General features: G+C 39.6%; 4 protein-coding genes and 1 pseudogene across 10 annotated transcripts in view; 3 read left to right on the top strand and 2 right to left on the bottom strand.

Annotated features, from left to right (window-relative positions):
• Positions 1–793: 793 nt before the first annotated feature.
• LOC149096924 (galactosylceramide sulfotransferase-like) lies at positions 794–2,168 on the top strand. Its single transcript, XM_089280180.1, has one exon. The coding sequence runs from the start codon at positions 860–862 to the stop codon at positions 1,727–1,729; it is 870 nt and encodes a 289-aa protein (XP_089136306.1). The 5' UTR covers positions 794–859; the 3' UTR covers positions 1,730–2,168.
• A 7,116-nt stretch (positions 2,169–9,284) lies between these two features.
• Positions 9,285–19,968, top strand: LOC149096921 (uncharacterized). The gene is made up of 3 exons (XM_089279351.1): positions 9,285–11,689; positions 12,275–12,395; positions 18,907–19,968. The coding sequence occupies exon 1, from the start codon at positions 9,586–9,588 to the stop codon at positions 10,840–10,842; it is 1,257 nt and encodes a 418-aa protein (XP_089135477.1). The 5' UTR covers positions 9,285–9,585; the 3' UTR covers positions 10,843–11,689; positions 12,275–12,395; positions 18,907–19,968.
• The window catches only part of LOC110052034 (uncharacterized), a 20,988-nt gene continuing 11,294 nt past the window's right edge, over positions 12,313–22,006 (top strand). For 2 of the 6 annotated variants that reach the window (XM_089279347.1, XM_089279348.1), the window contains exon 1: positions 12,422–13,131. Coding sequence is in view for 1 of the 6 variants with exons in the window: in XM_089279344.1 (XP_089135470.1) it covers positions 12,389–12,395 (7 nt within the window). In the remaining 5 variants the exon portion in view is untranslated. Of the gene's footprint in view, positions 12,396–12,421; positions 13,137–13,519; positions 13,562–22,006 lie in introns of those variants that run through there. The other 4 variants (XM_089279349.1, XM_089279344.1, XM_089279346.1 and 1 more) reach the window with 4 other exon arrangements.
• Positions 15,971–16,898, bottom strand: LOC149096923 (uncharacterized). Its single transcript, XM_089279352.1, has one exon. It carries the CDS (start codon positions 16,631–16,633, stop codon positions 16,238–16,240), a length of 396 nt encoding a protein of 131 aa, XP_089135478.1. The 5' UTR covers positions 16,634–16,898; the 3' UTR covers positions 15,971–16,237.
• LOC149096922 (uncharacterized) lies at positions 17,003–18,883 on the bottom strand (annotated as a pseudogene). The gene is made up of 2 exons (XR_016204121.1): positions 17,785–18,883; positions 17,003–17,693 (listed from the first exon to the last, which is right to left on the bottom strand). The product of XR_016204121.1 is annotated as an uncharacterized LOC149096922 (transcript).

Genomic DNA, 22,006 nt, shown 5'->3' with positions numbered 1-22,006 from the left:
TTTCCCTCTGTTCTCTTCTTTTCTTTTGATAATTCCTCCAAGTGTGAACAGGCGGTGAATCCTGGCCCTCTTGAAAACGTGCACACATCGAGGCTGTTTCGGGCAGCCATGTACTCTCTTTATTTTAACTTATTTTTGTTCATCTAACTCTAATTTCTATGTTGAGTACAAATAAAGTTGTCAGTGTTGTATCGAGGGAGACATACCTTGAAAAAAAATAAGGGATACAACAATTATCAAACTGCTCTTTGGGTGATAATCAATATTTAGGTCGATAATTGCAATCAAAACGTCACTCTCTAGTGTCATTTGGTGCATTTTGGAATGACTCAGATATACAATTTTACACCAGCTGTAAACATTTTGAAGCCAACCTTTTACGTTCCAATGGTAGTATAAAACTTACACCCATTGACACTAAAGCACTGCTTCTTTTCCCCTGTAAACCATCTTGACAACCAAGTGGAAGCTAGATAAATTATGAAGCAAAAAAAGCAGATCATACGACAAAGGAATATTCTCTGAATACTGACTGAATTTTGTATTTTCTTTTATTATTATTTATAACAGGTTGGAAGCCAACAATGCCAATACAGAATTGGTTTATCCTGAAGTAACTTCGACTCCAAGGGAGTGTTCGCCGGAAAAACACATCCTTTTTCTTAAAACGCATAAAACTGGCTCGAGCACAATAACAAATATTTCCTTTCGCTACGGGGATTTGAGAAATCTTTTTTTTGTCCTCTCAGACGCTACACTGTTAGGATGGCCAAAAAGATTTCAGGTTACGTTTCCGCGTCTTTTACAAAGCAAGGCACCAAATATTTTGTGCAGTCACGCACGATTTAATCAGAAACCAATGAACTGGCTCTTCCCTAAACAAACTAGCAAGGATTTAACGATTCTTCGAAACCCTGTGGACAATTTTGAGTCTGTGTTCAGGTACATGAAGGTAGGATATCGCCTTGGTGTGGGAAATGGTCCAGATTCTTTGCAAACATTCCTTAAGAATGGAGTTTCATTTAGCAAATTCAAGAGTGTAAAGGCGTCGCCTCTCGTCAGAAATCCTCTTCTTTATGATTTGGGTTTGAGCTTCAAGTATTATCAAAATCTCACTGCTGTTAACGGGTACATTCAGTTTCTGGACAAAGAGTTTGACTTGGTTATGATAATGGATTACTTTGATGAATCATTGGTGTTGATGAAACGACTTCTTTGCTGGCAAATGGAGGACATTTTATATTTAAAATTAAATGAGCGACAAGACAAAGAAAAGGACACAGTACTAACCGACGATGTTAGAGAAAACGTGAAAAGATGGAACAAAGCCGATGTTCTGTTGTTTGACTATTTTAACAAATCATTTTGGAAAAAGATTGAAAGCGAAGGTGAAAACTTTTACAAAGAGTTGACCATCTTCCGTCAAAAAAACTGGGAGATTAAGCGAGCATGCGTAACAAATGAAACTCGCTTACAAACAATGTACGAGGGAAAACAAGCGAAGGGGTATGTCATAAGAAATGATTTGCCCGGTGCACTGCTGGCTGTATGCCAGAAGCTGATAGCAAGCGAAATAGATTATCTTGAACACTTGAGAGTGAAGCAGCGACAGCGAAGTAGCCACATTAAGGTGGATCAACCAACGATGGAGACCGAACGCAAACGCGAGGACAATGAGTCCTGGGAACTAGCCAAAGATCTTGCTTATGAACCAGTTGAACTTGTTTGAACATCTCCAGAAGCACGCATGCGCAACCATGTGGTTTTTTTTTTTTTTTCAGGGTTAAATTCCAAGATGACAGGTGCTGAGTGTTTAATTTCTCCATACTATCTTCGGAGAGAGTTAATTGATGGGAAAATTTGGAAGTTCTGTATGACAGAATTTTATGGTAGTGAGGATTTAACCAGCCTACAAGATTTACAAGATTTATTCAGGTCAACTACAACCGGTTTTGATTGATTTAGCTGAAGTGTCTCCATGTTTGTAGTAGAGGGTCTGAATGAGGTGCAGTAATCTTAGTTACGTGTGGCTATTGCTATGATGTCCCACAAAAGCGAAAAAGCGCACGCGACAATGCCAATTAGTAGATTAGCATCATGGGTAGGGATAGTATGTCGTTGCTTGGTTGAGGTTCACATGATTACAAGTTGAAATATAAAAAAAATAATTTCTGTACTCCGAGCGCAATTAAACATCTTATTAAAAAAGTAGGATATTTCGTTCGGTTTCACCGAACTTCGTCAGTCACAATAAAAATTTTTGAATGTTAAGAAGGATTATATGAAGTTCATTATGGTCTCGAGGGGGCTATAAAGGAGAGCGTGTCATAGATGTTGGCTAATTCGAAGCCATTGTCTCGTTCAAAGAGGGTTTTCGTTATCAGATCTCAATTGCCTCCCTTATGCGAAGTTTGAACGTGTTACTTTCCATGGCAAGAATCCACTGAATGTTCCGTAAGCTGGCGATGCTCATGAACAGCTGACGAATTCCTCGAACTACGATGTTCCTCTACTCTAGTTTCTGATGAACGAGAAGTTTCGCCAACATATTCTTTGTCACATTGTTCGTAACAGATGTGACTCATTGTTCGTGTCACATTGTTCGTAATGGTGTTTTCTGTTTTATCCTTAACACGTACTAGCAGTGATCGCAACGAATTGAAAGGCTGGTAGACACGTGTGATCTCGTGTGATTTAAATGCTCTTTGTAGGCGTTCCGAAGTGCTCTTGATGTATGGCACTGAAGCATATATTCTGTTCTCGTTAACAGGTTCCTCGGATTCTCTCGAACCAGATCCAGTGCTCGGTAGTGTTAGCATCCAATCAGGATAGTTGTTGGCTTTCAAGGCTGCTTTACGTGTTGCATTTCTTTTACTTTGTCAACTTCTTTAGACGCCAAGGTCGTAGCTCAAAGTAGCTGAGTGTAAATTACAGCTCTTTTATGTTGTAGATGATGGTTAGAATGGAAATTCATTTACTGATCAGTAGGAGTCGGTTTTCGGTATACAGTGACCTTCGTTGAGCCATCTTCGTTGAGCCATAGTGACATTGGTGGTAGGCAAGCGCTCTCACCATTGCGCTGCCTACCCCCACCCCCCAAATGAATAATGAAGACAGAATCAGCGAAAAAGTGCGGTAGAAAGGAAAGTACAAAGGTCAAATTTTAAAGTTAGTTGACGCAATTTTTAAGCTAGAGCGTTGTTCAAGACACGAAAGGCACTTAGATTAAATTAGTGATCTGCCGTAATTGTTGTTTTGTAACGTGCTACTTTAATTTGGAGTTTTATTACGCGGTTGACCGGTGTGAGGTCTGCTACTGATAACTTACGGAATTTCCAAACGTACGCCTATAATCATGAAGTGACGAATTACCATTTCCTAGAGCTCCGAGTGGTTTTGAAAGGTTTCTCGGTTCCAGACCTCAAATTACTAACGCGTATTTAAAATTCAAAATGACCGCCACATAAACAAGGTACAAGCTCACCTCAGGTAAGATTAGACATATTTCTCACTAATTTAATGATGTAAAAGTCGCTAGCGTGATATGAAGAAATTATCAGAGATAATATTTTCGCTTGTACTGAATGTTAAGCATGTTTTCACATACTCTTGTAGCACTTTAAGCAATCTCAAATCTGTTCATAAGTATATCGTGAAAGGATTTTTTTGGTGAATTTAAAGACAGAAAGAAAAAGATGGAGGCACGTAAATTAAATAGCTAAAGAGAAATCTTTGAAATGAAGATATCTCGTCAGCGATCGAGAGCACCGTTTGGTGACTATTAATTACGTTTACTTGAAATTCACCATAGTCACCAAAGTGTGTTTCCACTAAGCCAAACCGCTTCCCTTTGGCGTGTGTTAAATTGTTATTTAACTAATAACTAAATGGAATGGCTTTGGTCTATTCCTCTAGGCTATCTCGTGTGATTTATTTTCCCGTCATGCAATGCGCTCCTTTACATGATCTTGGTTCCACTTTAGCCCTCATCAGTTTCCTAACCGCTCACCGGTTCTCATATAGACCAAGTGGTTAATGGTTAAACAGTTCTAACGAAAACGACTCGACGATTTGCTTATACGATGATATTTTGTATGGTTCAATTTGTGTTTTTTTTTCTTTCCAGTGAGTCCAATAAATGCAGTCAAGAGTAAAATGATTCAGTTTAATCACAAACCCCACTTGATTTTTCACTGGAAATTCTCTCTACATATATATATGTTTTCCATTTTCCAAACGTTACCAGTATCCTACTACAGTCGAACCTCCACTAACGGCCATCTCTCTACCAGGGCCACTTGTTTTTGTCCCGGCGGACGGTCCATACATTCACTCTTATTTTAAACTCTCAACAACGCCCACCTCTTTACAACAGCAGCGGCCACTAAAGCGCGTCCCAACTGCCAAAATCACCTCCTGACAATGGCCACTAAATCAACGACTGACGAAAGGTGTGTACAAAACCCCAATTTTTTTATTATAATAGGTCACGAAACTTGATCTATTCTCCGCGTTGCTGGTCTCTATTTCTGTATGTTTCCATTTTAATTGATATATTTTGATTGTGTTACGTACTGTTATATGCTCAGCTACACTGTGCATTTTTTAAAGATAAGAATGTTGCACCCCTGAAAAAAAAATAGGTGTCATCAGGAGCCACAATCGGGGACGGAGACCGTAAGCGCGCGCCGTTTCTAGTATTGGGGTTGTCCCCATGATATGGGACAATAATTCTATTTTTAGAACAAATTGCGCCATCGCCTGCGGCACACGCGCGTACATGCTGTGAGGATTTTTTGCGGATGTCGCGCGGGGGAAATGGCGTCCGAAATTCCCGAAAATTTTCATGTTTTTGGTCCACAACTCAACGCGTTTACGTCTGTTGGAATTTTGCTTAAGTATTTTCGTCGTAAGCTGCTCCAGTTTGAGTGAAGTAAGACAATGTCGAATTTAGGTATGTTCCGCTTTAAGCTTAGATATATATCGCTAACCAAGTTGTGTTCCGACGGATACTTCTTTTACATGAGCTGTACATTACTCCACTTTAAACTTCACATATGTTGAAGATTAACAGCTTTTCCATTACACAGCAAAAAACTAGCTCGATATATTCAGATATAGCAGAGCTTCAGGACTTCATAGTTTCCTAGCTCCTCTTGCACACGCTTACAAGGAATTTGCCAGTCTATAGCGACCGAAAAGTAAAACAAAATAATTGCTAGTTTGAGTTTCGCCTGAATTGTAAGCAACGCTTGATGTTTCATCAAGGCCCAGTAACTTTACGTCCGTGGATACTGCTCAGTTTTATTCGTGTAAAAATCCAGTAAATTCTCTGTTGTCGATGAATGAGAGCGCCCGCCGATGCGTGTTTTGTACAGTCAGTAAACATGACAAATCGTTCTTCCGCCGCACCTTCGTGTGAAAGCGTACATCGAACTCAAACAATAACTCTATAGTTTTTAAATATGTTTAATATTGATAAATGTTTGAGAACATATTAAAAGCTAAGCTGAAAATATGTGAATAAAGCAGAAATAATCAACAAAGTTACGATGACGCTTCCTTTAATCAACTTCGAATAACGATTTCGATTTTGTTGATCGAGTTATCAAAACTCCTTGTCTATTTTCATTTTCGCAGTGTAAAACTTCATTATGCTTATGGACCCTTATGTTGAGGAAACACACATGATGCTAGTAGCCTTTTTTGCGTTCGTGAAATTTGTTGAGCATCTCAGCACAAAAGATAACGAAAGGAATCTTTGTCAAGATTTGTTGACAATTGAAAACACCGACTCGGACTTGAAAGTGCACGAGCTGCACTATGCAAATGAGCTAATTGTACGCGTCAGACTTTCCTTTCAAAGACTTTTGCAAGCTCACCAACTAAGCAGAAACAATAAGAAACCATCAAAAAAGGTTTTGGTTATGATTAACCATTGTCTGAGAAACTCACAAATTAACTTGATACCAGAGTAGAGAGTTTTCTTGCTATATTCCTAAGTCAGAACAAACGCAAAAAAATACGCGTAAGCTTACAACTAGCGCAAGCAGATCTTATTATTCATTCCCAGCGCGGGATTGAAGTCTTGTTTTCGACACTAAAAAACCCACTTTTTCCATTAGCTCAAAGCATAAAACTACATGTAAGCGCCCTGGTTCGTATTCCCTGCCTTATTCCCTGCCATCACTGTGAAAAATACGCGAGATAATCTCTCAACTCTCACCATTTGATCATGCAACGTGACAACATCCACGCGAGAACCCCCAACATGTGCGTGAATCCTCGCGGATATATGACGTCAGGATGGCGCAATTTGTTCTAAAAATAGAAAAATTGTCCCATATCATAGGTGCGCGCGGATCCCAAGACTTACGGTCTCCGTCCCCGATTATGGCTCCTGGTGTCATATTACACCCCTCCCCTCCTCCAGAAAACTAAATATTTTGAAAGGGAGCCCAACATTTCAGCTTTCGAATCTAAGTTTCTAGCTTGATGAAAATTGCAAAAGCGTCTGTAAAATTCTCATGTCAATATATTTGCGCTATTCACTAATTTTACTTGAAATTATCTTTTTTTTTTCTGGAAAAGCCTTCACTACGTTTTTATTTAATTAGTGCACCTAGTTCTGGACCAGTTTCTCCTAAATGTGCAAAATGTTTGCTTTATAATGTTGCGTGAACTTTACTTATGACATAACGACGAAACCGCAAGAGATAATACAGGGAATTTCCCCTGGGTTGACCCTTTGAAATCGAAATCGAAACAGATTTACCTCGTGATGTTATGGCGGACCGACGTCGAGTTTATACCGTTGAACCTGAATATAACGGTCCTGTATTAAGCGGCCACCCACTATTAGCGGCCAGTTTTCAAAGTCCCGATTTTTCGTTCTTACAAACGCTGTATTTGTTACCTGTATTAGGCGGCCACCTCTATCAAGTGGCCGCGGCCACCCTGTAGCAGTCCCATGTTTGTCTTTCTTTGTTATTTTTACCTGTAGTAAGCGGCCACCCTGAATGTAACAACTATGAAATTGAACGTGCGACTATGAAATGACGGAATGATATATTTTGTTGTGAACTGCAAGTCATAGAAATACAGTGCTGTATACCGTAGAAGAGTAGAGGACAATTTATTGCACAGTACTTTTACACCATGTTACGTATATTGTACCGTTAAGTTACCAGTTGGCACTGAACCTTGTTTTAAGTATTGATCCCTTGAAAGAGCGTTGATTGTCCTATTGTTTTCTTGCATAGAGTGTTTTTGTAGATACGCCAATAAAATTGACATTAGACCACGCCCAGTGAGTATTCTTAGTGATCCTGTATTAAGGTAGTTCTATATAGTTTTTTTGGCGCGCGAGGCATGGGTGCGAATGGCGCGAGCGCGCGAGTATTTAAAAGAAAAGTAAAAAACAAAAATAAACATGGCGGCGAGACTTTTATCGCGAGTCGCGTTCCACTTACCGCTATCCTTTTTGACCAGAACAAGTGTTCATCAAAAAACGCCTAGAAATGTGTTTAAAAATACCCTTCTTTCGTGTTCTCCTGACGTGGTTAAACTGAGAAGCCAATTCGCAGCACTTATATTATCGCGCCGACATCAGAGAGAGAAGACGGTGGTGATCGTACGCGAAGGAAGTCACAGAGTGGTCACGGTGTTCTTTTTATGGTCGGAGGCTTCGCTTTGAGTTCCCTGGGAAACACCGAAAACAGCTGAAGAGTCTGCAAAGGCGCAACTGACACCGGAAACAAAACCACCATTGCGTGACGAGAAGGGTCGATTCTCAAGAAAGAAACCCGCTCAAAGTGGAAACACCGAAGACAGGACTCGTGGGATAAAGGAGTGGAAGGCAAAGAGGAAATTGGAGTTTCAAGGAATGGTCGGAGATTGGTCCCCACCGAAGAAAAGAGAAACCCGTTTAAGTCAGGCGTGGTTTAAATCTTGTTTTCGCTATACGTGGCACCAAGCAATTCCCTAAAAGTTTTAAGACAAGTGCTTCATCAAGACTTTCTTTGCTCTGAAATAGTGCTCAATTTGAACTTTTGTATTATACCACAGGTAGCTCATAGCAAATTGTCAACATGATTATACCTGAACATTCTGACATTTCATTTTAAAATTTCAACATTTTTTGTTACAGTTACAACCTAATAATTACCATTAAAACGTATAAGTTTTAAATTTTTATCAGAAACAAACAAAGAAGGAAAATTGCATTCCACATGGAAGTAGAATTATGGACTTGGATGTTTTGAGAAGTTCATTGAAATGTTGTCAATACTGTAAAGCAGGTGAGAAGAAACATTTTTCTGCCTAAAGAAAATCAACACTAAAGAAAAGTCAAAATGAATTCTCAGTTTTATGGCAAGTACACACAGCTTTAAGGCTATAAAATTAACAGGTTTCCAAAAAAGAATTATGAGGTTGATTATACATGTATATCTTCAATACATTACAAAACGTCTCATATGCAATCAGCCATAAAAAACCTGGGGTTGGTCCCTAAATTTTTGGGCAAGTTCCCTATAACAAGCGTCACACATTTGTTTGTCTATTGCAAGCAACAAAAATGTTTTTAATAAATTTGGAACAAACAAGCAGTTGTAAATTTGCCACAGACCACAAATTGCATTCATTGCATTTTGAAATGTTGTTAGTTTTTGTGAAAATTTACTTGTGCTCATTTATTCCAAATTAAAGGAGAAAACACACTGCCAGAATAAAGTATCAGATCTTCCTGAGTATCAATATATTCACTTTATTTTCAGCCAATTTGTCATTGTGGAACATAACAGCAGAAAAAAAATGTGGGTTAGCCTCAGTGTTCTCAGTTACCTGTGCAGTGTGTGGTACAGAGAATGTTGTCAAGACCTCCAGTGAGCACAGGAGTGGTCAAAGAGGTCCACTCAGTCAGGATGTTAATTCAAGAGCTGTTCTTGGGTGTCTACATACAGGAATCGGTGAAACCCACCTAAATAATTTACTGTGTGCATTAAATATTCCCTCTATGAATCCAGTAACTTTCAAGAGTAGAGAAAACGAGATTGGGCATGCAGTGGAGCAAGTAACAAAGAAAAGTTGCAAAACTGCAATGTCAGAAGAAAGAAATGCTGCCATCAAAAAGGGTGTAAAAGCAGATGACCAAGGCTGCATCAATATCCCCTGCTCATATGACATGGGTAGGCAAAAACGGGGAAAGGGGCATAACTCTTCAACCGGTCATGCTGCAGTCATGGGTTTAACTTATGGGAAGGTAATGGATTACACTACAAGAACAAAATCCTGCAGGGTTTGCACAAATGCTAAAAAAACTGGAAAACAAGCCAAGCAACACAATTGCCAACTCAATCATACAGCATCATCAAAAGCAATGGAGCCTATGGCAGCAGTCCATTTGTTCACTGAAAGCCTAAATTCTAATGTCAAACTATCTGTTTATGTCAGGGATGAAGACTCCGAGACTTCCGAGTGGCCTGTGGCATCTCGCAAGTAAACCTTGGATATCAGTACATTAGCCAAACACTTGAGAGCCTCAACATTGAACCTGGTATACACTGTATCAGCTACATTGAAAGGATGGATCACAAGGTTACCCAAGACAAGCTAAGAAAAAACAGCATTAATTTCAAACGCCGAAGAGCTCAACTACATAAGCAGAAGTTAAATCTTGATGGTAAAAAACAAGCTAAGGAAGGAAACACATACCAAAGTGGAATAGGACTTAACCTGGATCCAAACAATTCTACCAAACTGATCCAAGAATTTGACATCATCAATTTGAAAATTTCAAGTGAGGAGCTGAAAAACTTTGAAACATGCATTCCTGAATTAACGATCAGACCAGTGGCGGAGAAATTTCCCTATGACAGAAACACTGTTTACAATTTCATCATTTACGATATTGAAACAAACACGTCTGGAAAAACCGCAGAAATATGCCAACTTTCAGCAGTTGATCAATCAGGTTTGCACTGTTTCAATGACTATATATTACCTTTGAGGGATGTAGATATTTATGCTACAAGGGTAAATGGTTTAAGTGTCCGAACAGTCAGAGGCGTCAGGATCCTGTTCAAAAACAATCAACCCGTCGAAACTGTGTCACTTGGAAAGTCACTCGAAAATTTTCTAACCTACTTGGAGAAAACTGTCAGACGTGTGAAAGGCGATAATAATATTTATACTGTTTTAATTGGGCACAACTCTCAGGTTTTCGATAATCCAACTCTTCTTCGTCAAGGTGGACATCAACTTTGTGAAAAGCTTTCCTGTCTTAACGTTTTCTTTTCTGACACTCTCCCTGTGATGAAGAACTTGGTCAAACGTAAACATCCCTCTCTGGTCTTACCGGATGGTTCCACAGTTAAATTAAATCAACAATCCATTTATCAGACACTTTTCCACGAGCCTTTCCCCGCACACGATGCAATGGAGGATGTTAGAGCTTTAAGAAGAATAGTCTTCGACTCCCGTTTGAACATTTCAGAGGACATGTTGACAGAGAACATGTCAACAACACAGTACGCAGAAAACGACATGAAATACCTTGATCGTCGCTACGAACTCCTGCAGACGTTCCGAGGAACGCTTTATCATCCAACAAACGCGGAATTCCCCATCAAGCAACAGATGGCTGAAAAAATAGCCGGAAGTGGCATTTCATATCGAGATCTTAAGAATGTTTTCGAGAAGTTCGGAGCAAAAGGGCTTGTTGGCGTATTGTCTCTGCCTCCATCTTCAGCAACTAGCAAGGCCCCGCGAGTGACAAAAACAACCTGTATTCTAGCCAAGATCGTTGAGCACTTCAAAGCAGTGGAGGAAACCACAAGTTAAAACGCATTTCCATAAGTATTACAACACTTATTAGGTATACTTTTCGCCGTAGTGGGGAAAAATAAGCTTCTACATCTCCACTAATTTTTAACTAGCACGTGCGAAGGAAGCGAAACGTGCGCATCCGCAGTACCGTAAGTTGAAGAATTTCTATTTTGATGACGTCACGAAAATACAGGGGTCTTTGGGTGATCTAAAACGCATATTAAGCGCGTTTCAGACGGTGAATTTTTTTGAAAATTGGCACATGGATAGGATTTTTCTTTTTCTCGCTGTTAAGCAAAAATCATCAAATTTTATACATACATTAATGTAATATGCGTCAAAAACGAAAATTGCGAATTCCTACGAAAATTATGCACAGATTTTCTTGTAGCTTTGTTAGTCGAAACTCCTTGTGTGTTAACTGTGTTTCCCCCAAAACAAAGAAAATTTACCGTGTAGAAACCTAGAAACACCGTCTAGAAGTCAGGTAAGTTAAAAAAACAAGCCAAGCATTTCTATCAGTAGTTGCCATAGCAACAACATTTAGGTTCTGAAAGTGTCTTCCATATGTAGCCTAAGGCTGTAGGTTTTTTATTATTGACCTTCTACCGAGTGCTATGTTGTAAACATTTGCCAAGGGAGAAATTGCTTATGCATATTTAATATCCAAAGCTTTGTGAAATACTATATAGAGCCACCTTAAGCGGCCACTTGTATTAAGCGACGAGTACATCAAGTCCCGAGGGTGGCCGTTATAGGTTCGACTGTATTCTAAAGGGAAGCCCGACATTTCAGCTTTCGAATTTAAGTTTCAGTATATTGTTAGCTTGAGGAAAATTGCAAAAGCGTTTGTTTTGTTCAGGTGAGGAAGATTCTCATGTCAATATATTTGCCCTATTCACTAATTTTACTTGAAATTGCTTTTTTTTTTCTGGAAAACCAGAGGTCAGGAACTTTCACTAGGTTTTTATTTAGCGCAGCTAGTTATTTTCGACCAGTTTCTCCTAAATGTGCGAAATGTCTGCTTTATAACGTTGCGTGAACTTTACTTATGATAATGCAGGGAATTTCCCCTGGGTTGACCTTTTGGAATCGAAATCGAAACAGATTTACCTCGTGATGTTATGGCGGACCGAAGTAGAGTTTACATTTCCGGTCCTATACAAAGAACGGTTTGAACAGTTTTCTTCCATTACTACGGTAATCTTGATTTAATTCTTGGATTGTTTCACCGCTGAGCCAGTCGTGCACATAATCTAGATCTCGACGGGTAAGGAAGGAATTATTAATTGTTCTGATTCTGTTCGATCCTGTTTAGCTGTAACACTATCGTCCTGTTTTCTCGATGTAAAGGTTCACTTTAAAGATATCGCCAATCTTTGTGCCAGTGTAACTTCGACAGATCTTCAGGTAACTCAACTTCACCAATTTATTCTTTTCACTCCAGAATCTTGCGCATTCATTAAGTAAGATGCTGAAAATACTGGTGTATATACGGAGGTGCTAAGGAACTGCCTGACGCAATCTTGAGACCTAGAGGGTTTATCTGGATATGGCTTAAATGATAGGTGAGAATAAGTCAAAATGTTAACTTTTAGTTAAGAAATGACGCGTTTTTCACTGATAGCGAAGAATTTAGTGTTATTATTGCGTTCGACAGAGCGCAGTCCTAATGCTAGCCTCTTCCAGGCGTTCAGTTGGTTGGGGCGCAGCGCGGAAAACATAGCGCGAAAAATAACAAAAAAAAAAAGCACGGCGAGAGGAAGCTCTTTCTTTATTTTTTTTGCGCTCCGTTTTTTGCGCTGCGCCTCAACTAACTGAACGCTTGGAAGAGCCTATTCTAATGAGGACTGATGTGAGATTTTTTTTGGGACAAGGCATGGATGGATAGATGGAATTGGCCACCCCGCAGAATGCAGCAGGGGCGAAAACAAACTATGTCATCGCAAAGCTCTTGCTTACGAGTCGGTTTTGATTTCTAAATCGTTCGCTCGTTGGCAGTGGGTTCTGTACCGTGCAAATCAACGCAAACATGGCCTTTTTCGTCGGAGATGACGTGTTTTTGTGACATGACTAGGACAATTATTTATTTTACATGTTCACGAACACGACTTTGAATCGCCTTGCTTTGGGATGATAACCGTGGGAACAACTATATTTCATTGGCTGTATTTCGATCGCATTTGGTGATTAGTTCCATTCGCGACAGATAGCTCAGTCTTTATCCGGTCGAATATTGTTTGGAATCAGTGGAAAAGTAATCTGAAGGCAAGATCCATGAGACTGAGCCTGAACCAAGGAACGGTAATGTAAATACTGTCTACTTTTATTCATCAGGGGAAATATTTGAATCAGTCGCAGGCAGTTTGCTTACGTATACGTTAAACGAGCACGCGATTCCAAAACTGAGTTGGCTTATATTCAGTGTGCTTCCAGCTTAGAATGATGTACGTAAAAATATACTGTTACAAATTAGCTTTTACGCTTAAATATTACCAGTTAATATGAAAATATTTAGCTCGAAATTGGAAGGCTAATGTAAGTATTTTTGTGAGTGCCGTCACGCAACGTACGCCTGTCAACAAATCGTAGTTTATACGGCTCAGGGGACCTCTTCACTGGCACGGACTTTGACACTATTATCTATCTGTCAGTAAAACCTCGGTTGTTGATGAAAAAATGTTGATTTTAGCAACAGAAAGAGGTTGAAAGTCAGCTAAAGAAATCATTTAAGGTTTGTATATTAAAGTGACGGCGTCGAACGCACTCATAATCTTTGATTAATACTACTAGTTCTAATCATTTTGAACTTCATATATGGGTCATGACACTCTGAATTGTCGTTCGCGTTCATTGTTACCTTCTACCGTCCTCTAATAGCTGAGAAATAGGCTAAAAGGTTTGATTCCAGCACCCTCATCCAAGTTCACCCAGACCTAATAACTGCCTTCAACAATCCACAACTTTTCATAACCTGGATGACCGCCGAAACCTCCTACAGATACTTGAAACAATCTTTAACTACCTATCACATTCAAAATGCCCCGAAACTTTCTTTAATCGTCTAATGGACATCGACTAGCTCTGTTCTTTCTCGCGTGACATGACAATGAGTACAATGGACACATACAGTTAGCGGCAGGTATATTTTGTAGGTTGCAGATAGCAGGCTGAAATGTAATTATAACTGGAAAACCGCTGGCACTTTAAAGAAACGTACAGGTGGTAGACTTACGGTGACTGTTACATGACGCTGTTTACAATCGCTCCGAAAGGTGGCTTTCACCTAAGTGCCAAACCGGCCGAAGCGATAGGAGTACCAAGCTGAAGTTGTCTGCCAATTCACTGCCAATTCGCCATCTGCCAATTCGACCGGCTGAAACTGTCTGCCAATTCGATTTAAAATTCAGTAGTGGAAATTAGAACATAAAATCATTTAAATATCTTTACCAATTGCTCAAAAACAATTTCTAGCTGCATTCAAAGCTATTAATTTGCGCCAAACGCTCACGTAAATATGTAAAAAGATGCTGTAAATATCCTTTGTTCACAAGTGAATAACTCGTTGCGTGACTTTGCAATTGACACCAACGTGGTATCGTTTTAAAGCTTACCATCTCATTAGTCCATCTCAACGGCTTCTACACCCATCTCAACGCAATTACTATCGAAAAATTCCACCCGAACATCGTGCTTTAATAACATACACACTTGTACTGGCTTTTCCGGAAGTAAATAACTCGTCACGTGACTTTTCAATTGACACCAATTTGGTATCATTTTAACGCTTACCATATTGTTAGTCCATCTTAAGGGTTTCTACACCCATCTCAACGAAATTACTATCGAAAAATTACACCCGAACATCGTGCTTTAATAACATACACACTTGTACTGGCTTTTCCGGAAGTAAATAACTCGTCACGTGACTTTTCAATTGACACCAATTTGGTATCATTTTAAAGCTTACCATATTGTTAGTCCATCTCAAGGGTTTCTACACCCATCTCAACGAAATTACTATCGAAAAATTCCACCCGAACATCGTGCTTTAATAACATACACACTTGTACTGGCTTTTCCGGAAGTGAATAACTCGTCACGTGACTTTTCAATTGACACCAACTTGGTATTATTTTAAAGCTTACCATCTTATTAGTCCATCTCAACGGCTTCTACACCCATCTCAACGCAATTACTATCGAAAAATTCCACCCGAACATCGTGCTTTAATAACACACACACTTGTATTGGCTTTTCCGGAAGTGAATAACTCGTCGCGTGACTTCTCAATTGACAACAACTTGGTATCATTTTAAAGCTTACCGTATTGTAAGTCCATCTCAACGGCTTCTACACCCATCTCAACGCAGTTACTATCGAAAACTTTCACCCGAACATCGTGCTTTAATAACACACACACTTGTACTGGCTTTTCCGGAAGTGAATAGCTCGTCAGGTGACTTTTCAATTTTCAGCAACTTGGTATCATTTTAAAGCTTACCGTATTGTAAGTCCATCTCAACGGCTTCTACACCCATCTCAACGCAATTACTATCGAAAAAAGTCACCCGAGCATCGTTCTTTAATAACACACACACTTGTACTGGCTTTTCCGGAAGTAAATAACTCGTCACGTGACTTTTCAATTGAGACTAACTTGGTATTACTTTAAAGCTTACCGTCTTATTAGTCCATCTCAAGGGCTTCTACACCCATCTCAACGCAATTACTATCGAAAAATTTCACCGGAACATCGTTCTTTAATAACACACACACTTGTACTGGCTTTTCCAGAAGTAAATAACTCGTCACGTGACTTTTTAATTGACAGCAACTTGGTATCATTTTAAAGCTTACCTTATTGTAAGTCCATCTCAAGGGCTTCTACACCAATCTCAACGAAATTACTATCGAAAACTTTCACCCGAACATCGTGCTTTAATAACACACACACTTGTACTGGCTTTTCCGGAAGTGAATAACTCGTCACATGACTTTTCAATTGACACCAACTTGGTATCACTGTAAAACTTACCATCTTATTAGTCCGTCTGAACGGCTTTTACACCCATCTCAACTGGCTTTCTTTAACATAGACATAACCTGTATTGGTCAGTGGTATATTTTTGCATTTTTTTTAATGTCAGTAAGAATAAATATTATTGGAAAGAAAATGGAAAGGCAGAGTAAGTTCTATTTACAACCATTGAGATCGCGTTAGATGCAACTAAACACCGTTAAATAGGGGAATCAATTTGGGGTTTTCCTTCTCTACTTCTTTTCTTCAATGAGGGAATCCCATTCCATGCCATACGGTTTCTTGGTTGGCACATTTATCCCCAGACCGATCCCTGTCGCCATCTCGTACGAGCATTTTTCCAAGTCCATAATGATTTTCGTCACCGCCTCAAAAACAAGAACGGTATTCACATAATAGCACTGGTTCTAAATGACGCATCACATCTGGGAAGATGTAATAAGAAAATGTGTTGGCGCCCAAATGGTAGGTTTCAAGATTCTTGTACTGCTTCTGGTATCCTCCAAGCAACAACCACGCTTGGTGGCGCTCCAAGTGAGGAAGGGGTGTATCCTCTGATGGTGGGACGCCTGCTATATCCAGAAGATAATCTTTCATGGCCTTCACCCTCTCCTCCACCATCTGGGGGGTCACCTTAAAGCGATACTCCATCAACTGTTCTTCTTCCGTATCTTCAACTACTAGATTAATTACCACAGCATCGTCTGCATCTTCTGTGGGCGTGCACAGCCTTTTGGATACTTGTGGAGCTTCGTGTTCCTTCATGTCTTTAGTGATACTTTCAGCTAGTTTTCCTATCTTCACCTGTTAACAAATTTTAGTTTAGTTCTTTAAATGACGTTTCGAGTGACGTTAAGTAAATAAAGGAATAACAGAAAACATATATGAGTTAATACACCTCTGTACATACCTTTTGAAATAAACTAGTGCTCACCAGATTTGATGACTCGTCACGTTCAAAGTCAGGAGATGTGGAAGGAGTGTAGTGCTTTGGTTTGTAAAAGGCATGAAAATGAAGATAAACCAACCAATTCAGCCATATAGGACTTACGTTCAAGGATCAACACACAGACGTACATATGCACATTTCAGCCTTTCTGCTATTACCAGTGTTATTTTCCCCATGCCTTTAGCTTTTTCCTTTGTTATGAATTTTCATTACCAACCCTTAATTTTGAGCGACGTCTGAGCTGCGTCTTCATACCCTGCTGGTAGCTTTCTCTGGGGGTCTGCTGTCACTGCAGCGAATTCAGTACAAGTCAGTTATTCATTGTAAGAAATTCATAATTTAAATCTACTAATTATCGAGGTATTGTATCGGCCTAAGGTTATCACTGATCTCTACACAATGCACCTTACCTATATCACCCTGTGGGCAAAACGGCACTGTGTCTCCAAATCGTGCGAGATTCGTAAAGCTGTAACATAAGATTTGAGCTCGTTACGTTATATCGTGACATGTCGATTTATAATGTACAAGTAAACAAATAATCTCATTTCAACTTTACATGCTAGATCGTACTATGTTCTTTTGTCCTGCTTGAAGTTAAAGGAATTTATACTCACGATATCCTTCCCTCCAGGATCTCATAGGCCATTTGCATCCTTACTGTTTTTACATTTGCCTGTTGGCGAAAGTTGCGCTGTAAAGGATGTAAATTGGTGAAGTTCGCTATTCCGCTTCCTAAAAATACTTTCTCAGACTTGAATTGATAAGTATATCAAAGAAATTTGGCGAATAAGGTTCTACTTAAACAAGAAAAATCATTTCGGCTTCTACCTGCGAGAATTGAAACACTCCTCCCAGGACTATACACAATGCATACTGAAAGCGAGAAGGAAAAAAAGGTCATTTGAATGATGACAGTCCTACATTTTTAAACAAACACAGAGGCCTGGAACAATCAACAACTTACCATGCATACGAAAACTCCACAGTCAGTGTTTGTTTCTTGAATTGGCAATATGTGTTTGGGTAGAGAGATACCGATTGTATGTATCCGAAAAGGTGGGGACCAGATTCCTTCTTAACGTGCTCAGGATACATTTCTTGATCTTCCTTGACGAAACAGGCTCTCAAATGTGCTAAGCTCTGAATTGTGTCTATGAAAGGCCGTCCTCGGAGGTTCCGTTCAGAGGATATCTTCTGAAGCACCTTGTGGCTACCTACACCATCTCTGTTACCTGAGGCATATACCTTTTCTGGAAGATTTGAAAGTAAGCGGTGGTGAACCCTACTCGGATCTGAACCATCTAGGGCCCTTTTTATCTCGTCGCGTGCTCCCCCTTTGATTAGCCGTCCGTGGTGGACACCCCCCCCTCCCCTCCCAGTGTCTTAATTTTCGAGAGTAGGTAATTTCCAGTTGGTCATTGTTCTCTTGCCAAAATTTTCACCACAGCGGACACTGAGCAACCGGGAAAGGTACATATTAGAGTTCCACGAAAAAATGGAGTGTTCTTTTTCCTGGAATTCACTTTTTTAACGCGGTTTTGATCACAACTAAACACGCAATATGGATTGGTCTTTTTGACGTACTTCAAGAGAACACTATCCCAGTCAGCTGGCATCGCCCTCCTCCCTCCTTCCCTTACGACAGGCGTCAGCCTCGCTATGTCAGCTAAAGAAAGACAGTACCAGGCACCCGGTGGGAGTTCTGCACAGAAATCACCGGAAGGAGATGGTACATCAGAACGTGCCATGAGGCGTGCTGTTTCTTGTTGTAGCTGTTGGAAATAATATTGAGTGCCAAATCAAACAACAACAAAAAAATTGAATGATCTTAATCAAAACCGACAATGTGTTCGACTAAGAAAAGGAACTATGTAATGGAGGGGCATCCCTCTTACCTGAATCTCTTCAGTATCGTCGTCGATGCAGACAGCGGAGAGCTGAACTGTTGGAAAGCGGGAAAATCTTAAAACTATTTTGTTGTATGTTTTAGTGGGCCATCTATAAAAAAAGGGGAAAAAAGGATATCCAATGCATTACAAAATTCGTTTTCATAACCGCTGCTTACCGCTGTTTTTTTCTTCTTCAGTATTCTCCATAGTGTCGATTTCGCCGAATTTACTGCAGGACGGACAGAGAAAAGTCTTGGAGCTGAGCATGGCTGATATGTCCTCGTCGCTCATGCCCAAGCATTCTGGGTGGAACCAATCAAAACAGAGGTCACATCCAACATATGTCCTGCAGATAGAAGAACTCTTATTTAGCAGAAGCAATAAACAATGAAGGGGAAGAAAAATGATACCTTTCAGATAGAGACGTTATTAACAGCTACCTCTTGTCTTCTGGCTTACGGCAAACGCAGAATAGAACCTCGTCCTAAAAATAATGATGACAATTTTTAAAAAAGATGATAAATATGACTTTGAGCGTCATCGATTTTCAAATTTCTACCGCGATTGATATCTGTTTAGAAATGTGTTTGCAAGAGCAAAAACATTTTGGAATGCAAGGAATAAGCTATAAAACTTGTACAGTTGTGCCAAGATCTCCCAAATATTGACCTTCGGTGGAAACAATTAAGCATTTCCTGTGTCTAAAAGTTCATATTTTTGATGCATGCGTTGCTTTAGACAGGTTGCGACTACTCTGGATAGGTATAGCATTCCGAGTAAAATTTTGATTCATTAACAGTTACAAAACAAAAAAGATATGAAATGCGCTTACCGCTAGCGTGTATGGCCGGGAAAAGCGAGGTTGCAGCTCCCAATTTGAAGAAAGCACTTTGACCTAAAAAACAACGATAACGATTAGTGATTTGGTGGAAGGAGGATATCTATTCCTAAGAGACAAACAGACTATTATTCCTCTCGTGCCGTAGCATTTTTATAGCATACAAGATAAATTACCTTCTTTCTTTCAAAAACACATCTTGGGGATATGATTTTAGGTGACCAAATTTTTTGGCTATGGACAGGTCCTGCATGATTCGTCTGGACGTTCTAAAAACATGGGAAAAAAGCAACACGGAAAACTCCAAAGCCCAATAGTAACAATTCAACAGAATTGAAAAATTATTAAAATGTACTCGCAAACAAAGCGTAGCATGGACCAATATTAAGAAATAAACTGACCGGATCCTTGCACTTTTTAACTTTGTCCCCTGCCCGACTTTCTGCATCTTTGGGATCTTTGTTACTACCCTGAAATGGCACATGCAAATAGGTGAATATATTTCAGATTTTTCAGCACATTTCTATTTTCAGTTTTCTTTTACGGACTTACATTTGGCTGATCTAGCACATTTGCATCACTTTGAAGGTTTTCTTTGCGACATTTTTTTTCTTGTTCATTTTTCCAACATTCCTCCTACACCCCTCCTCTCAGTCAGCCTTGCCACTAATTACAATCGTATCAATTTAAAGATCATTATTGAGAGTTCAAGGAGGTCACGACAAAACCTCGTGGGCTTCAGTTGGAAGCCCAGTCTCTGCTATCAACTAAGCCAACCGCTGGTAATCAAGAGCGTGGTGGGCCCTGGATTTCTGTTGTGAATGAATTGCAAAGAAGGTGGTACCCCATTAGAAAAGCTAGTTATAGAATTAGAACAAGAGTTATACGTACCTTTCGTGGCATTGTTCTGGCCCTGAGTGTTATCCGAATCCGGCAATCAAGTGGACAGTCCTTATTCTTTACATTCTTGTCATTCGTGTGCTTGCTTGATTCGATTGCTCTTTAACATTGAATCCAACAACGGAAAGACAAACAGCTCGGTAGATTTCAGATTTTATTTTGATTGGTGAAAGTACTTGTGTTTTAACAGAACACTTAAGGAGGACACTTGAATGGACAATTTACCCAAGTGTGTTTAAAAGTACCCGATAGAAATAAGAATAAACGTTGACGTTCAATTTAATTAGACAACCAAAGGTATAATTTAAAAAAAAGGAAAAACAAAATGAGAACCGCACTTTCCCCTGTGGTAACAGAATAAACTTGAAAGCAAAAGAAGATAAACTTATTTAACGCTATCACAAGTGGTGAATTTTTAGTTTTCATCGACAGCGATGTTGGCAATGGGAATGTCTCTATGATAACAATCGTCGGTCAAATGGCAAGGTAAACAACTGATTTAGGACGGCGGTGGCATCAATCGTTCGCTCCTGTCAGCTTAAAGCCAACGGCTGATGGTGGTTAATGATAATGTTCTTTTCCCAAGTTTCGTAATCTCCATCTCACGGTATTTCCACTAATACTGATTACAAACAGCAACGTGGATACCGCTAATTAGAACGGTTGCCATTTTGTCTTGAAACTCAACAAGCCATGCAATGGAAATCTTAAATATGCCTGGAAAGATCATGGGCTTTTCTTTTCAAAAATAAGTGGGTTGAGATGGTAGAAGCCGTTGAGATGGACTAAGACGGTAAGCTTTAAAATGATGACAAATTGGTGTCACTTGAAAAGTCACGTGACGAGTTATTCACTTCCAGAAGAGCCAGTGCAGGTGTGTATGTTATTAAAGCACGATGTTCGCGTGGAATTTTTGCAAAGCAATTGCATTGAGATGGGTGTAGAAACCATTGAGATGAACTAATAAGACGGTAAGCTTTAAAATGATACTAAGTTGGTGTCAATTGAAAAGTTACCTGACGAGTTATTCACTTCCCGAAGAGTCAGCACAACTGTTTATATTATTAAAGCACGATGTTCGGGTAAAATTTTTCGATAGTTATTGCGTTGAGATGGATGTAGAAGCCCTTGAGATGGACTAATAAGACGGTAAGCTTTAAAATGATACCAAGTTGGTGTCAATTAAAAAGTCACGTGACGAGTTATTTACTTCCGGAAGAGCCAGCACAAGTGTGTCTATTATTAAAGCACGATGTTCGGGTTAAATTTTTGGATGGTAGTTGCGTTGAGATGGGTGTAAAAGCCGTCGACATGGACTAATATCGCGGTAAGCTTTAAAATGATACCAAGTTGCTGTCAATTGAAAAGTCACCTGACGAGTTATTCACTTCCGGAAAAGCCAGTACAAGTGTGTATGTTATTAAAGTACGATGTTCGGGTGAAATTTTTCGATAGTAATTGCGTTGAGATGGGTGTAGAAGCCCTTGAGATGGACTAATAAGACGGTAAGCTTTAAAGTAATACCAAGTTGCTGAAAATTGAAAAGTCATGTGACGAGT

The sequence above is a fragment of the Orbicella faveolata genome, unplaced genomic scaffold (genome assembly GCF_042242905.1).
Source record: "Orbicella faveolata isolate gen_17 unplaced genomic scaffold, um_ofav_v1 contig_47, whole genome shotgun sequence".
Taxonomy (NCBI): Eukaryota; Metazoa; Cnidaria; class Anthozoa; order Scleractinia; family Merulinidae; genus Orbicella; species Orbicella faveolata.
The sequence above is the reverse complement of the archived record's forward strand: the minus strand, read 5'-3'. Positions and strand labels throughout refer to the sequence as shown.